General features: G+C 38.0%; 3 protein-coding genes across 3 annotated transcripts in view; 2 read left to right on the top strand and 1 right to left on the bottom strand.

Annotated features, from left to right (window-relative positions):
• Positions 1–17,264, bottom strand: part of LOC136816359 (DDB1- and CUL4-associated factor 12-like) — a 216,426-nt gene that overhangs the window by 125,962 nt on the left and 73,200 nt on the right. The gene's annotated exons all lie outside the window — the stretch shown is intronic.
• Positions 2,482–9,505, top strand: LOC136816354 (T-box transcription factor T homolog 2-like). Its single transcript, XM_067072676.1, has 5 exons — positions 2,482–2,853; positions 3,765–4,032; positions 4,709–4,849; positions 8,207–8,528; positions 8,811–9,505. The coding sequence occupies exons 1-5, from the start codon at positions 2,516–2,518 to the stop codon at positions 9,194–9,196; spliced, it is 1,455 nt and encodes a 484-aa protein (XP_066928777.1). The 5' UTR covers positions 2,482–2,515; the 3' UTR covers positions 9,197–9,505.
• On the top strand, positions 11,581–14,539 carry LOC136816393 (uncharacterized). Its single transcript, XM_067072721.1, has 2 exons — positions 11,581–12,124; positions 12,987–14,539. The coding sequence occupies exons 1-2, from the start codon at positions 11,581–11,583 to the stop codon at positions 14,537–14,539; spliced, it is 2,097 nt and encodes a 698-aa protein (XP_066928822.1).

Here is a 17,264-nt window from a genome sequence, read left to right as displayed (position 1 = left end):
AACCTATGATACTCAGGGTAGTATTTTACAGGTTAAACTGCGGATTGTTCCAAACTGTTTTGGTTATTCACCGTCCACAAGGAGTACACACATAAATTCCATATAGTTTGTTCTTCAGTTTGGGAAAATGCATAGAATGACAGCGCTGCAAAATTCCGCAACTTTGGCGTTTTCGAATTCCACAATGCTGTCAAATATCGCAGCTTTTTAGCTGTAAAATTTGACAACGCTTGTCTTTGAACCAAGAACGGGGTTGCAGGGTGACGAACGGGGTCTCTCAAAATCATGTGCATTTTATCGACCAATCCAAAAGTAAACTTTTCACCGAAGGATTTCAATTTTCTACCTAGGAATTTTTCACAATCATCCTTGGCAGTAAGGCTACTTTATTCAAAAAAGCGTTAGTTTGTTCAAAAGGGCAAGATTCTGCCTGATTTTGCTTGTGATTTAGAGAAAAATACTCGGCTATTCATAATTTTCAATCACAGGCTTTAATTGGAAGCGTTGCGTGGAATAGCAGCGCACTTGTTACGCACCCGTGGAAGCGTTGCGAAAAACCGCAACGTTACGGAATTTTGCAGCGCTCTTATACACCTTTTCAACCGTAGCCGCCAATTGCCGTGCAGCCATTTTTTTGTTCGTTTTACCACCCTAAAACCATCCCAGTCTTTTCTCGTACCTATATACAATAGAAAAAAGACCTGGACGGTTTTAGGGTGGCAAAAGTGACAAAAGATTCCCGGGTGGCAATTGGCGGCTACGGTAGAAAAGGTATATTCTTTACAATTTGCCGAACTGCTTTCTCAGACCCATAACATGTGAGGGTCTATGAAAGAGGGTGTTAGGCTGGGAAATACATCTAGAGGATTAATCGGTATTATCAATGTATCGAGAATCAAATTAAAAACAAATCAATACAGTCATCAACAGTTTAATTTGTTATTGACTTTTTTGCTAATGAAAAATTTTATTGAGCTTTAACAAATTTAAGCTGGTTTAAGAGGTATTTATGACGTTAATTTGCAAGTACTGTCTACATTTAATACTTTAATACTGCATTTATAAGAACAGAGACTTTCATAGCCCCGAGTGAAAAGGACAGACAACAAAAAAAAAGGAGCCGGCCAGCCCCCTCTTTTTCAGAATATTTATCTTATTTCTCAGAAGATTATAATTCGCTTCGCAGCTAAGTTACCATCTTCCCGCTATTGGTCATGGTCCAGCTTGACCGAAACATTGTTTCGACGTTTCTCTAATTCCTCTAACACACATTTACATACTTCGAAAAACTACTATGAGTATCATGACACATTATTAGAAATGTGGATACAATCTTCATTCCAGAACTTTTTTCTAAGTATTTCTTGATAATTTTGTCATAAACTGCGTTGTTTGTAATTTTTGAAAGTCTGGGCGTAAAAAATGATATGCTTTTGAGATCACAGCACTTCAAAGAAAGCCAAAGCTGTGATCCTCCCAGTAGCCAGTATCATTTGACATCTTGGTTGGATGACTTTTGTGCGGAAAAAAATATGGGATAATCCCTGGTCTGCCTTTGCGGAAATTCAAGGGAAGGGTTTTGATCGAATTTTTGAAGAGAATACTTTTCTTCATCTTCAAAAGAGGAGGGGCTCCCTCCACAGATTTCTGTAAAGCCCGAAAGGCTAAATGTCGGGCTTTAAGCTCTTCCAAGCAAACAAAAAAGTGAATATCGCAAAAATATATTGCTACAATTGTTTTCAAAAACCTACGAAGCTAGGTAAGATTTCCTACCGAAATACGGCACAATTTTCAGCCAAAGCACGATATCTAGCCCATCGGGCTTTACAAATCTATGATTTCCACGGGTACTTCTTTTCTTATAAAACTTTTTGAACGGTGTACGAAAAATGACAAATAACAAATAAATGGTAATAAAATAGTTAACAAAAGCATAACAATGTGATTAAAGTCAAGGCTTAATTGATCCTTATCATAAGGTATTAGTACGCAATCAAATGTATCTGTTTTTTTGACGCTGAATTCTATTAATTTTGTGCCATTATGTACCCCCGGATTGAAAGGAATGATAAAATACGGGGGTAATCAATTTCAATAACAACAAACAAAGGTAATGAATTGAAACTTGATAACATATTATAGGATCCGCAAGACAAACCTATTCACACCAATATCTCTGGTTGTTTGGTATAACAATGGTTGGGGATTGAGGGGTATATCCAAACTCAAACCCGGCCTTTCGCTTTTTAATGATATTGGTATAGCTCACAAAAGTATCAACGTGCATCAATGAAATCAAAAAGTGGTGCAATTGGCTCAGTGGTACGAGATAGGGTCACATAGTTCTAAATTTGATGTACTAAATTTATCAATTTCTGAATTATTTTTGATTTGTATCATTTATTGTTATGATATTCTTAATCTATTTATGTGATTGACCCCTCGTTTGAGAAGACCATTCAAATATCAAATTCTTTGTTTAGAAAATAAAACGCAATTCAAAGTTGGATAAAAAATGGAACCAAAAATTATGAGCAACATCCCTAACCTAAAATCCGAATTCCCATCTATGAAATCCGATTTTTCAATGGCTTCAATTTTGCTGGAAGAAAAAGATAAGGAAAAAGCGAAACCAAAACCGATTATCCCGTGCAGATTGGAAAATATAAAGGACACGCCATGGTTGAGACTGAATAAGAAAATAGCCGCAGATTTATCTTCGAGAGTGAAACCAAGGATTGATAATATCGGGAAATCGGGAAATGGAGGGATCAGAGTGAGGCTAGATGAAATGGGATTGTGGAAAAGTTTTCATCAGTTGACCAATGAGATGATTGTCACCAAAAATGGAAGGTAAAAGAATTAGAATTATTTGAAGCCACATTTATCATATTCCTTTACACAGTTGAATTTTTTCATGTTCTTTTCAAATTTCACGGAAAAAACTAACAGTAAATTAATAAGCTCATTCTTACCTTCCCAACGATACCAAACTTTGAAGATTGAAAATTTAGTGCACACTTATCGTGAATAGAATTTAGATAAGGTAACTGCTCACAGATTTCTCGTGGAAGTGTGTCCAGTTTTGAAGTACAGTTGACGCTCTTCAATTTGACGTTCGATACGCTCCATTATTCGATAATATTGAAAGTCACTGTCAAAAAGCAACTCTCTTAAACGACACTCTACTATTCGATACGCTCCCTCTTGATGAAAATCCTTTGATCCTTGAAAATCGAATTAGAGGACGCCAACAGTCCGCCGTGTTGTTTACTAATTTACTTTAGTTTACCGAACGTTCAAATTTCAAAACATCTGATTTGAAAACAAGAGAACTGAATAGTTAGCTTAATTTTGGACACGCTTCCTTTTATATGAGAAGCCCGATCCTGTCAAATTGTTAAGAGATCAGTGATCCAGTCAAATTATTAAGAGATCAGTGTTTGAGGCTCATCTTTATGCCTGGATTCAATTGCCATCTATATTTTATCTTTTTACCAATCAACTTCTTCGATCTCATTTTGAATAACAAACTAAACCTCTTAAAAAAATTCAGTGGATTTCTGAGTTTAGAGAAGAAATACTTTAGAATAATCTTCAAACATTTCAAACAGTCGATTTTCAATTCCCCTTTGCATTTAGTTGACTGAGACAGGGATGTGCTATTACTCGCGAGCATTCGAGTCATAAAACGGATTGCAACTTCAAAATTTTCAATTTCTAATTTCTGAGTTAAAATCTTCTGTTCTTTTAATCATATTTAGACGAATGTTTCCAGTACTAAAAACATCCATTCAAGGATTGGACCCTAATGCGATGTATTCCATAATGTTGGACTTTGTTCCTGTAGATGAACACCGGTGGAAATTCGTCAATGGGGAGTGGTCCCGTGGTGGAAAACCGGAACCCACATCAAGTTCCCGGGTGTATGTTCATCCGGACTCACCTAACTTCGGAGCACATTGGATGAAAAATTCCATCGTTTTTTCGAAAGTAAAACTTACCAATAAAGAAAATAACAATAATCAAGTGGTAAGACTTACACTAGAAATCCATATCCTTTTTGAAAAAACCTTCAATTCCTAAATTTCTGCCTGTAAACCAGGCCAATACACTGGCGGAATTAAGACAATAGAGCAAGTACGTCGGAAAAATGCTAAGGAGTGCAACGCTCGTTAAAAACTGAAATTACAGTTACAAATCTGATAAGTTCGACAGGGTCTAAAGTCACTTTGTCACCCAGGGAAATTCAGTTATTGTCTATTATTTGTTGGTTAGTTAACCATGTAACCCATATTATATAAAGAAAAAAGTAGTATTCGATATTCTCATGCTTTAAAACACCAGGGTTTGGTGAAGCTATGAATGCCATCCTCAGAAGCTTACAGTTACAAATCTGATAAGTTCGACAGGGTCTAAAGTCACTTTGTAACCCAGGGAAATTCAGTTAGTACCAAATACTCATGGCACTAAATTGTTTGCGTCGTTCACTCTTCAATTTAACAAATCAACCTACTCGAATGAATTTCAGCCAAATCGAATGGGCTAATCTCTATATTTGTCTGCAAATCATGTTTATAATTATCCAAACCTACAACTGATTAAAAATACCAAATCCTTCCCAGCCCCAGTGCTCGATATTGATTTCATGCGATTTCAAAAAGTAATGGATGCTAAAAAAAAAGTGAAATCAATGTCTAATTTTCAGGTGATGCTGAATTCACTGCACAAATACGAACCACGTATGCATGTTTTAAAGGTGGGTAGCAAAGAATCAGAAAGAACGGTTTCCACTCACTCATTTGAAGAAACAGTTTTTATCGCTGTCACTGCTTACCAAAATGAAGAGGTGAGTTTGGTATCCTGCAAACTGACCCTGTAAATGCAGGTCAATCACTATTTTCACACTTCATGTTGACACTTCATTCTAAATTTCATTTCTCCGTATTTTCAAAACATTTTTTTTTTTATTCTGCCTTCTTATAGAAGCAACTTATATCCCATCGATCATAAACTACCTATATGGGTTAGCCACACTTTCTAATACGAGCTTAGAAATAGAATCTACCGTCAGATAAAAAATATGTTCCACTGCAAAAGATTCAATGGTGTATGAATATTACAGTGTACAGTTTCGCTTTTTGGACCTACCGGGAGGTCCTTTAATTTGACCGTTGTCTGTTCGTCTGTTACAAGCTTTTCTCGGGATTGGCTCATTAGTTTTTTTTAATTTTTTGCACAATGATACAAAATGGCAATGCCTGAAAAGTGACGGAGCCCGATTTTTGAAAAAAAAATTTTGGGGGGCAAATTTGGGCCAAAAACTACCTAAAAATAAGGTTTTTTGGACTTTGTGCAAAATTGCTTCATTAGTTTTTCCTGATTTTTGGCAGAAGGATAGAGTGCAAGGTACCCTAAAATGTGGCTGAAGTAATTTTTCTCAGAAAATTTTTTTTCGTCATAAAATTTTCAAAAAAAGACGACCAAGTTACACAATGATAAAAGAAAATAAATCAGACGTTTTTGCATTGTTCTAAAACTTATTGTGTTTGCTCAATACCAATAGTAAAATATAGAACACCTACTTTTTGATCAACAGGTAGGTCCATTCAGCATGTTGCTTGTTCTTCAGGGGTTTGAGTATACCGCATTTGTGTCCCCTGTATCTCTTTGTGTCACAGACCCACTGGGACCCCAGCCCCACTGGAAGATTTAGCAAAAATTTCGTCCCCGGTGGAAAAATATCAAAATATCACAATCATCCCTACTGGGTTGTTTAACCTTAAAACATAGAATTTCTAACCCCCTGAGGAAAAAGTTCCACAGGGGTTGTGAGACAGGGGTGTCACTTGGTATCAAGGGGAGATCTGTCATTAATTATCACATTTAAAATTGTTAACATAAAATCAAAAAAAAAACTATTAAGTAGAAAATCTATCCAAAATCTAAAAAACTCTACCTGCAGGGTTTTACGATTACACAAGATTGAATGCATGGTTTGGGAAAGAAAGGAGAAAAATAAACACTTACAGTATATGGCCCCAAAACGGAGACGGCCCCCAAAACGGAGGTTTTCATTAAAATGAAGATTCTGACTTGTAGATTTATCAGAATTAAACAATTTTTGTTTATTTTGAAAGAATGATGGTTATACTTAAAAATGAGCCTGTTTTTGCTGGTTTGGGACAGATTCAAAATAACATATTTGCGTCCAAAGGAAATATTTTAACACCAAAATTAGATAAAAATTGCATATAGCTCACTCTAGCTCCTTGGATATTGAAAATAAGTTATGAAAACGGGGTATAGGAAACTTTCTACACCTAATGCCGTTCAGAAAATGCAAATACATCTGTGACTTTAGAGGCTGGGTAAAAGATATAGCATCTTGAAGGTCAACCAGTATTTTGGAGCCCTAGAATCAGCATTGACAAAACCGAAAATTCTAAATATGAGAAAAAGCAAAAAATCTTGTAATTCTATTCTTATCACCTTGAGTTAATAGTTTATAACAAAAAATTAACATTATATATAAATTTTTTTTTTATATATAAAGTCTGCCATTTTTTTGCAAAACATAGGAGAAAAATATCTTTAAAGCTTAATATTTTCAGTCTCAGTTAAGCTGTTTTGCTAAAATTTTCACAGCTTATTCCATACATGAATGGAACTATTTTCAAAAGAGATTTGTTTTCAAAAACTTGATTAAGACGTTGTTAAATCAAAATTGTCATTTTGAAAATTTCTAAATTTTCAGTTTGGACTTTGCAATATCGAAAATCTTGAAATATTTCATAAAAATCATAAATTTTACATCCATCGGGTCGTAAATTTAAGGGAAAACACAAATATGTTCATGGTTTTCCCCCCTATTACCACTGGGCTTAATAATTTGATTTTAACTACACCTCCGTTTTGGGGGCCTCAAACCTGCATTTTGACAACCAGGGGTATACTGTAAAAATGTTATCAAATAAGTTTATGCCCAAAACCCTCTAAATCATATTTCAAAACTATGGTCAAAATTTTGTATTCATATCTTAAAGATATCTCGAAAAATCGTTAAAATTTCAAACCTCCGTTTTGGGGGCCATCAGAAAAAAGCTACCTATCTTTAAGCAATTGAAAAATATTGTTGAAATTGAAAATTTTGAAAAAGAACTTCCAGGAAATAAAGTAGAGATGTTAAAGGTTTTCATGCAGCAAAAATTTTTGTAAAATCTCTTTTCCTCTAGATTTGAGAGAAATTTCAAATTTGATCGCCGTTTTGGGGGCCACATACTGTACGGAAGACCCTTGTCATCAAAAAGCTTCCCATATAATTTTAGTGTTTTTGAAAAACATTCCTATGCCAATAGGATTATCTTTCTATGTCATCAAGGTGATAAAAACACGCAGGCATGTTAAGTAGTCTAGCAGATATGCTGAATTGAAGTTTGCAACATTCGTAGAGAATGAGACTTATCCTTCAGTGAAGTTTTCCCAGGGCCTTTTTTCAAATATTGTATTTCCGCCCTAACTAACCCTGTGGCGAAGCTGGTAATTTCGACGCTGAAAAAAATGAAATCCTTCAATTTTTTTTGTTGAAAAACAATAAACGTGGAATGAGTAGGCGTGGCTTCTGAGGGTAGCAGAGTCAGACATTTATGACAGGTCTCAGAATTGAGCTTATTTTGACGTGCAAAATTCTCTCATTAATCTGAAGTTTATTAAATTAGTAAATTTGATCTCACGATATTAAGTCACTTGTATGATTTAGAGAAATTCTTAAGTGCCTTCTCGTAGGGAGTTTTCACTGTGTCTGCTAGATTTGGTATTTTCATGTCACTAATCTGAATTTAAAATCAGCCGTGTCAGATTTTTATTACAAAAATGGATTTTATTTTTCTTTAACCCGACGATATCATTTTAATCTCTGGGGACTCAACGAAAGGAGCTTAAAGGAGATTGAAGTCTTGTGTTTAAAAATTTTAGGATATTCTTATCACAGGGGCGTAAATTTAGGTCAACTTTGCTAGTTGGTAGAGTCCAACCTTCTGTGACACAGGGTGTATCATGTATTATGTACAAGACGTCCACGAATTTTAGACAAATTGGCAAAGCAATTATTATTTTCCTGGTGTGAATACAAAAAATTCTAGACAAGGCATCGACAGTTGTGAAGCAAAGATAAATTAAAATCAATAAATCTCTCCTATCTTCCTAGATCACATCACTAAAGATCAAATACAATCCATTCGCAAAAGCTTTCTTAGACGCCAAAGAACGTTCAGAGCAACAAATCGCAATCCACCCAAGACGTTTTGAATTTCCTTGCATACCACCACCAACGGTCGGGGGTCCAGGAGCCCTATGTAGATGCAGCTTAGATGGATACCCTTTCCATCGGCACCATCATTCGTCCCCGCCAGAGTATCCCAGGTCCTTTAGTTATCCTTACGCAACAATTTATGAACATGATGGCAAGCAACCAAGGGCGGTTCATTATGGAACGAGACTACACCCATATTCTCCACCCTCGAGTGTTTGTAAGTATTTTTGCAACTCTCTTTTTCTCAATTTTTTATAGTAATTTTGTAACCTCATTCTCCCCCTCCATCTTCAGTCAATAATTTTGCACTCTTCATTTCGAACTTTGTTGTTTGTTATAGTACTTCAGGACACCCTTGTCTCATCTTTGATTCTAAATCGAGATTTGCAAGCAAATGTTTCATTTCAACTTTCTGCATTCTGGTACTAGTGAGTTCCTTTTGACATTTTTTAACCTACATTAACTATAACCAACTGTGTTATTTCTTCTTCTATTTAAGATCCATTTATGACGCCATCTCCGCCCCCTCAACTCCCGCCACAGTGTCATCCTCCAATCAAACCGACCTTCTTTGCAGAAGATTTTCAAAGAACACGGCATTCCTCTTCATCCTCAACAAATCACCGGTCATGCTCAATACCGGGCTGCTCGTGTAACGGAGCCAACCGATATCCTTCTATATCTGTTCCTTATCCGCATTATAAAAGACCATACGATACGGAATCACTTCATTTAAAATCACCGGTACAACCGAATGATACAAGACAGCGTAGATATAGTACTACACCAGATATTGAGAACATTGAACAATCTTCAAGAGAAAATTCAAGGGGAAGCTCACCAAGTATCTCCCCGACACTTAAACGATCTAGAAATGATTCTTAACCCTATTTATACTTAGGTTTTAGGGGTGGCTCAAAACTACGGGGGCTGTTCCTGTACTACCCCTTAACTTTTGATCTAGTCGGTCTTTTTCGATGAAATTTGGTACACAAGATTTTTTTGATGACGTCACTCAAAGTGAGGAAAAACCTAAATTTCCTTTGTTCTTATAAAAGCTATTGTATTCTAACAAAGGCTTTAGAAAAAGTTTCTCTGAATCTAGACAGCTTGTTTTATCCTCAATATTCAATAAATTACGGTTTAAACGATATATTTGACATAAAAAATAAATTTGTATCGGAAATGCGTCAATTTTTGTGACATCTTACTGACAGAAATGCCATCATGGTCAAGGTGGTAAATGGGTAAATTTTCAGTTATCAATTTTTTTTTCATTTCGAAGCTAAATAAAAGCAAGGAATTTACCAAAAGCTCTATTGTTTTAGGAGCTATTACCATTAGTACGAATAGGGTTAAGTGCCAAATGTATATTACTGATGCCTCATATCCGTCAATTTAATTGAAATTCGATAATCTTAGCGTTAGTATTATTTAACTTGAATCAGTTGTAATTATTGTATAAAAGAAACATTTAAATATAATTCTCAAAATACAAAGCACGCTTCTCAATAAGAGGTTTACGTCATAATGCAATGACCCAAAAATGGCCTTTCCAAGTCATCCATTTTGACGTAAATTATAATCCCGTTTCATTTCAATTTTTCGTATTACTGGATGTAGCGTAGGTAGGGCCGCTTGGTGGACAAGCGACTTTGAACTTAGAGAAAAATAAAAATACAAATTTAAAAGAAAAGTCCTTTTGCTCCTTTCTTTCTAAACCTTTATTCTATCATCTATGAAAATATTGCATTTAAGCAAAGACAATTATATAGCGAAGCTTCGCTATAAAATGGTCCTTGATTTAAGCGACCTGTCAAACTTGAAAAATACACATTTTGAAAAACCGTCAATTTGACGTGAGAGGCTTCTTTCTTGCGTGTGAGATGATTTCAAAATATATTTGGCGTGATCATTGATCAAACATTTAGCAATTTTGATGAAGAACATTAGAGAAAAGCTTCGGCGTTCAAAAAAGCTGCTTGAAGTTGAAAAATATAATTAAAACAAGGAACTTTAATAAAACAGATGAGAAAGAAACATCAATAACAGATTTTGAGTCCCTTATTTTCAAATAAAAGCTTTGCTTAATTCTTTTTTTACCTGGCAAAATCAACGAAAATCTGGCGGACTGTTTTACAGTCCTGTTTTACAGTCCTGGTTTACAGTCCTGTTTTACAGTCCGCTTAAGCAAAAGCATATTACCATATACTACCAGCCACTTAATTGCGCCATCCAGTCCATAAAAAAGCTTTTAAGGGCTCTGGCCATAGTGAATTTTTCATAATTGCCGTGTTTAAAATGTGTTTTCTGACTGATGTAACTAACAAAACTATGGCATGTTATACATTTTCTGTTAGACAAACTATTCCTGAATCTGAAAATTCAAAAATTGCATTGAAAAAATTTGATGAAGAAGAAAATGAAGACTTTTGCGAGGAAGAGTATTTCATCTTTGAAGAGCTTAGTTTCGGCGAAGAAAAAACATTTTGAAAAAATTTTTGCGGTAGATGGTGTATCTTTTACCGAAGAATAAAAAATTTTGCGGAAAATTTTTGTAATTGCTTCTTTGTCTCGAAATCTTCAAAATAGTGGTTTTTCATCAATTTTTCATTTGGATTTTGCTTAAAAAAACAGTCATAACTTTTGACACATCTTTTTAGAAAAATTTTCCGCAAAATTTAAAATAGTTCAATTCTTTGCGGACAGTGTAAAGAAATTTTGAAACAAAAAAGTTAATTAAAACTAAGCACTTTTTGTAAAAGAGGGTGATGCAACATATTATTAACATCTTTTTAAAGTTCATAACGTCATTTTTGCAATTAGATTCTTAATTACTCTTAAGGGATTCGATTAAAAAGCAATTAATAAAGGCAATTCTTTGTTAGAAGTATTAAGGAACCTTTAATATAACTTTTATGTTCAAATACCAAAACCAATTTTTGGACTATGGTCAGAGCCCTTAAGTGAACTCCGGGCTACGGGGAGAGCTAATTAGAGCTAAGCATTAGCTCATGTTAATCCCGCCATCAGTTAATATCACGCCCGCCACCTTGTGGCGGCATGTCACGCCATCTTTTGACTTCACCCCGGTTTCCAGTTTTTTGTTTTTTTTTGTGTGTTTTTTGCACGGCGTCCGTGGACTTAAATTCATCCATTCATTCTGGCATTGCCTTTCATCCTGTCAACAACTGAAATTAGAACATTAAATCTCTTACTTTAAGAAGATTACTCTAGAATCATATCACTAAGCTCTGGAAAAGCAAACAATGTCTTCTTCACCACCACCTGCTGGTTCTTCATCTACTGCTGAGACAACATCCGGTGCTGGATCGAATGGCCTTTTACCAATTTACGCTGTCGCATCATCTGAAGGAACAACCGTTTCATCGTCTAGTCAGGCTAGAAGCCCGTCATTACCACCTCTTCAATCAGGACCTCGTCCTCCAGCACCTTCACTCCCTGTAACGGTTTCGTTCGGTTCGATCATCAATAATTTGAACAATCTGGTCGATCGACGTGTATCCCATCTGTTAGCTACGAACTCAATTCCCACTCCGCAAAGGATTCCTGCATCATCTGAATCTACACCCTCGACCTCTCAAGTAACTACTTCAGCTTCATCAACCCCCACGTTCACGACGTCGCACAATCCGTTGCTCGATCAGCTCGGATCGTTATTCGGAACAGTTCAAAATGGTAGCCCAAGCTTCGATAATCCTTTTTGTCAACAAGACCGTTCCTTGACGTTCACTGCTGCTTCCCCTATTCTACCGGCTGTCCCATCCAAGATAATCAATCAAATCAGAAACGGTGAGTTCGTAATACTTGATCACTTACTTCCTGCCAACCTTGGGAGGACTCCCTCATCAACATTTTCATTTAACTTCGACGGTGACAAGCTATCCCTCTCTAGTGATGATCCACCCCAAACATCAAACATCTCGAAGAAGGAAAAAATCATTGATCTGCCTTCTTGGATGATGGCATGGTCACTCTATTTTCAAACATTAATTAAATTCAAGCCCCACCTGGTTTCAGAACTTGTGTCATATCAGATTTACTTTGTTCATATCACGAGAACTTATAATTTTAAAGCGTGCTACTCGTACGACCAAGCTTTCAGACTTTTGTTAACAAATAATCCGCATGTAAGTTGGGCTTCGACTAGTGACACCCTGTTCAACCTCCATCTTAAGGATCATCTTACCCCACATAAGTGCTACATTTGCAACAGTCAGGACCATCTTGCCCCAAGGTGCCCCTCCCCTGCTGCGCAGCCTGCTGGCGTTAAACGTTTTTGGTCAGGCCCCTCACTCGGTGCCGGTCTTGCTACAAGTAGTCTTCCCCGTCCATCTGCTGCTCCTCAAGTTGCAACTCCCAGACAAAGTTTTTATGCCCCTCGGATGCAGCAGCCCTTTCTTGCCCCCCGAGTCTCACTCCCCTCCCCTAATCAGACAGCCAGTGCGGGTAGGTCAGGTCAGGTTTGTCTCAAGTTCAACGTTGGAACATGCGGGGATCCCTGTCCACACCAACGACAGCACCAGTGCCTCATCTGCGGAGGCAAAGGACATCCAGCCTCAGTCTGCCCATCAGGTTAGTCAGGCCATATTTTTGAATGATGTTTCTAATTTTGCGTTTCCTTTTCCTTCTCAACCTTCCACTCCTGTCAAAGCTGGTGTCTTAATACATCTTCTTGATGGATATCAAGAGGATATTGTTGAATTTCTTGTTAATGGCTTTTCTAATGGTTTTAGACTGGGATTCCAGGGTCCACCCCCTTTGAGTAGGCGTCGAAACAACCTCTCTGCAGTCCATCATGTAGAGGCAGTTTCTGCTTCAATATTGAAGGAACTCAAGAGAGGACACACCTCTGGCCCCTTCCCTTCACCACCTTTGCCCAATTTGCATTGTTCTCCTCTCGGATCCGCCCCCAAAAAGGATGGCACCCTTCGTATTGTTTTAGACCTTTCCTCCCCTCCTGGAATCTCAGTCAATGGTATTGATCAAGAGCTGTGTCGTGTCAGTTACTCGTCCTTCGATGAAGCAGTTAGCATGGTACGGTCCCTAGGCAAGGGTTGTTGGATGGCCAAGATCGACATCAGACATGCCTTCAGATTATGTCCTGTCCATCCAGATGACTGGTGGTTGTTGGGTTATGAGTGGTTAGGTCGCTTCTACGTTGATGTTTGTCTTCTTTTTGGTAATCGTTCGTCACCATGTATTTTCAATGCTTTTGCGGATGCTCTTCAATGGATCTTGGTTCATAAGTTTTCCATATCAGCTCTGACCCATTACCTTGATGATTTTTTTTTGTGTTCTCTTCTTTTTTCGAAAGCTAGGTATTGGATGGATCTTATTCAAGCAGTCTTTGGTCTTGTTCGTGTTCCTATTGCAGAGGATAAGCTCGAAGGTCCAACTCAAGTTATTACTTACTTGGGCATCGAAATAGATTCGCTTTCGTTTACCATTCGTCTGCCTTCCGATAAGTTGACCCGGTTGCGTGAATTAGTCTCGGTGTGGTTAGGTAAGAGGAAGTGTGTCAAAAGAGAGCTTTTGTCGTTGATTGGGTCCCTTTCCTTTGCTTGCAAGGTTGTCCGACCAGGTAGAATTTTTCTTAGGAGACTCATCGATTTATCTACTACTGTCACCAAGCTTCACCATCATATCGACATCCCTTCTAGTGTGCGTCTTGATCTTGAGATGTGGTCACAGTTTCTCATTTCGTGGAATGGTACATCTTTCCTCCCGGATCCTCCTATCACCGCAGAGTCTATCTCTCTTTTTACTGATGCGTCTTTCAAAGGTTTAGGAGTCTACTTTCAGGGTCAGTGGATCTCTCATGCATGGCCGTTTGATTTGAACGATCTCACTCACATTGCTGTCCTCGAACTATTTGCAGTGTTTGCAGCTCTTTCTACTTTTGGGGACTCCTTGGTCAACCAGCAGATCATCATCTTCACCGACAATGAATCTATCATTTCTGTTTGGTCTTCGGGCTCTTCCAAAGACACCCAGATAATGGCTATCATCAGAGAACTGTTCTTTCTTACTACACGTTTGAATCTTTCTGTCCGCTTTCAACATGTTCCAGGTGTCAAAAACGTCTTTGCTGATCTTCTGTCTCGCCTTCAGGTAGATGCCTTCAAGTCGATTTGTCCAGGATGTTCTCCATCTCCAACCATCATGCAACCCTCTACAATGGCAGTCTTGGAAACAATCTTGTAAGCTTGCTCAGAGATTCTCTTGCTCCGTCATCTCAGAGTACCTACATGTCAGGAGTGCGGTCCTATGTCAATTTTTGTTTGTCATCAAATTTACCTCTCTTTCCTGTTAATGAGGCTTCCCTTTGCTTTTTTGCGGTTTTTTCATTCAATAGGAGAATTTCTTGCAAAACTATTAAAGTATACATTCATGGTGTGTTAAATCAAAATTCAATGTTAGGATTTCATCTCGCCCTGCACGACATGCCAGTCTTACACAAATTGGTCAGAGGTATAAGAAGACGTCAAGGCAACTCACTTACCCGCCCACCAAGGATCCCGATTACAGTTGATCATCTTCAACGGATTTCTATTTTCCTTAATTAATCTGGTTTCGAAGTTGTTGATAGATACATGTGGTTGACGTGTTGCCTTACCGCATTCTTTGGCTTGTTAAGAATATCTGAATATACGTGCCCTACCCCTACCACTTTTGACGAGTCGATTCATTTATTGCGTTCAGATGTTCAGTTTAACCCACAATTTTCCATTATGATCTTACGGATAAAAGCTAGCAAGACCGACCCCTTTCGGAAGGGCGTCTCAATCCGCATCACAGCCACCTATGACGCCCTTTGCCCAGTTGGCGCCATGAGAAATTACCTTGCCTTATCCAAACACTATAGTGGTCCCCTTTTTCAGTTCACCGATGGGAGGTACCTTACAAGAACTTTAATGGTCAACATGTTAGCGTCAGCGTTTCCCCTAGCGGCAGACATTAACACTCACAGCTTTCGCATTGGTGGAGCCTCGGCAGCTCTTGCTGCTGGGGCATCTGATTCTATGATTCGCATCTTAGGCAGGTGGTCCAGCGACTGTTACCTTAGATACCTTAGGATTTCTGATACTGATATAACAAGATTCCAAGCTAACATGGCCAAGGTAGCAGTTACTGCGTCGGTTTGGGATCCTGACAGATGGTAGTTGAAAAGGGTTTACTTGGACACTAGTTGTAGTTTGTTTTTTCTGGTGTTATTAAAGTAGGGTTTGGCCGTGGTATTGGGGGTGTGGGTTACTACGTAACCCCTTGCTAGATCCATAGATCATCTTAGATTCGCATTCTGCCCCGGCAGACTTAAGGTTTCGCTCTGACCAACGTCACGACTCCCGGTCACGACACGGTCCACACCGCATCGCGGTTTAGGCACAACCGTTTCACGGTTTAGGCTTTAGGAAGTGTTTTGATGCATCCCCAGTGTCACGCCAAAACCTACAACTTTTCAATATTTCGTCATTATGATTTCGATACAAATATATTTCATGCGCTCAAATCAATTAACCTGTCTTCTTTTATTTTGTTTGTTTGGCATTTCATATTCCATGACCATAGATTGAATAGTCATTTATTTTCAGGGTTTTGATTACTTAGCATTTTCGGACGTTGGCATTTCAATTAACATTCAAAAATATTGCCTTCTTGTGTCTTCTTGTACATAGGGTATTTCGACCTATATCCAAAATATTCACCGTCGCATTGTCCTTTAACTCTCATTTTGTCCTAGGAATGGTCTGGTCTCCTCCTACTCTAAAGCACACTGATCAAGGGATTAATTAGAGCTAAGCATTAGCTCATGTTAATCCCACCATCAGTTAATATCACGCCCGCCACCTTGTGGCGGCATGTCACGCCATCTTTTGACTTCACCCCGGGTTTCCAGTTTTGTTTTTTTTGTGTGTGTTTTTTGCACGGCGTCCGTGGACTTAAATTCATCCATTCATTCTGGCATTGCCTTTCATCCTGTCAACAACTGAAATTACCCTGCCCAACCCAGCCCTTTATGCCACTGTTATCAATTAGTTTGCCTCCTTTTCTGCTGTTTTCTTTTCCTTTTTCAGATGCTGCTCAACATCAGATGGACATCACAAGGCGCATGCGCAGTATTTCGGTCGTCCTAGTCCCAGCTTGGTTTTCCCCTAAAGCAAGGGTTTTTTAGTCCAGGGACTAGGCCATTTGGGATGCATCTTGAGCATACTTAGTCAGTTCATGGGTTACTACGTAACCCCTTGCTAGATCCATAGATCATCTTAGATTCGCATTCTGCCCCGGCAGACTTAAGGTTTCGCTCTGACCAACGTCACGACTCCCGGTCACGACACGGTCCACACCGCATCGCGGTTTAGGCACAACCGTTTCACGGTTTAGGCTTTAGGAAGTGTTTTGATGCATCCCCAGTGTCACGCCAAAACCTACAACTTTTCAATATTTCGTCATTATGATTTCGATACAAATATATTTCATGCGCTCAAATCAATTAACCTGTCTTCTTTTATTTTGTTTGTTTGGCATTTCATATTCCATGACCATAGATTGAATAGTCATTTATTTTCAGGGTTTTGATTACTTAGCATTTTCGGACGTTGGCATTTCAATTAACATTCAAAAATATTGCCTTCTTGTGTCTTCTTGTACATAGGGTATTTCGACCTATATCCAAAATATTCACCGTCGCATTGCCCTTTAACTCTCATTTTGTCCTAGGAATGGTCTGGTCTCCTCCTACTCTAAAGCACACTGATCAAGGGATTAATGCAATGTTTCTCTAAAACCCTCTTAAAGAAGATAAAAGTTAAAACTTAGTTAACCGTTTAGGAATTTTTATTGAAACTGCGTTACTTTACCATACAATGCTGCAAACTAAATACAATGTGTGTTTTATAAAAATGTAAAAATGCGTTGCGTAAAATATTTA

This window comes from Clytia hemisphaerica, unplaced genomic scaffold (assembly GCF_902728285.1).
Source record: "Clytia hemisphaerica strain Z4C2 unplaced genomic scaffold, Clytia hemisphaerica genome assembly, whole genome shotgun sequence".
In the NCBI taxonomy this organism is placed as follows: Eukaryota; Metazoa; Cnidaria; class Hydrozoa; order Leptothecata; family Clytiidae; genus Clytia; species Clytia hemisphaerica.
The sequence above is the reverse complement of the archived record's forward strand: the minus strand, read 5'-3'. Positions and strand labels throughout refer to the sequence as shown.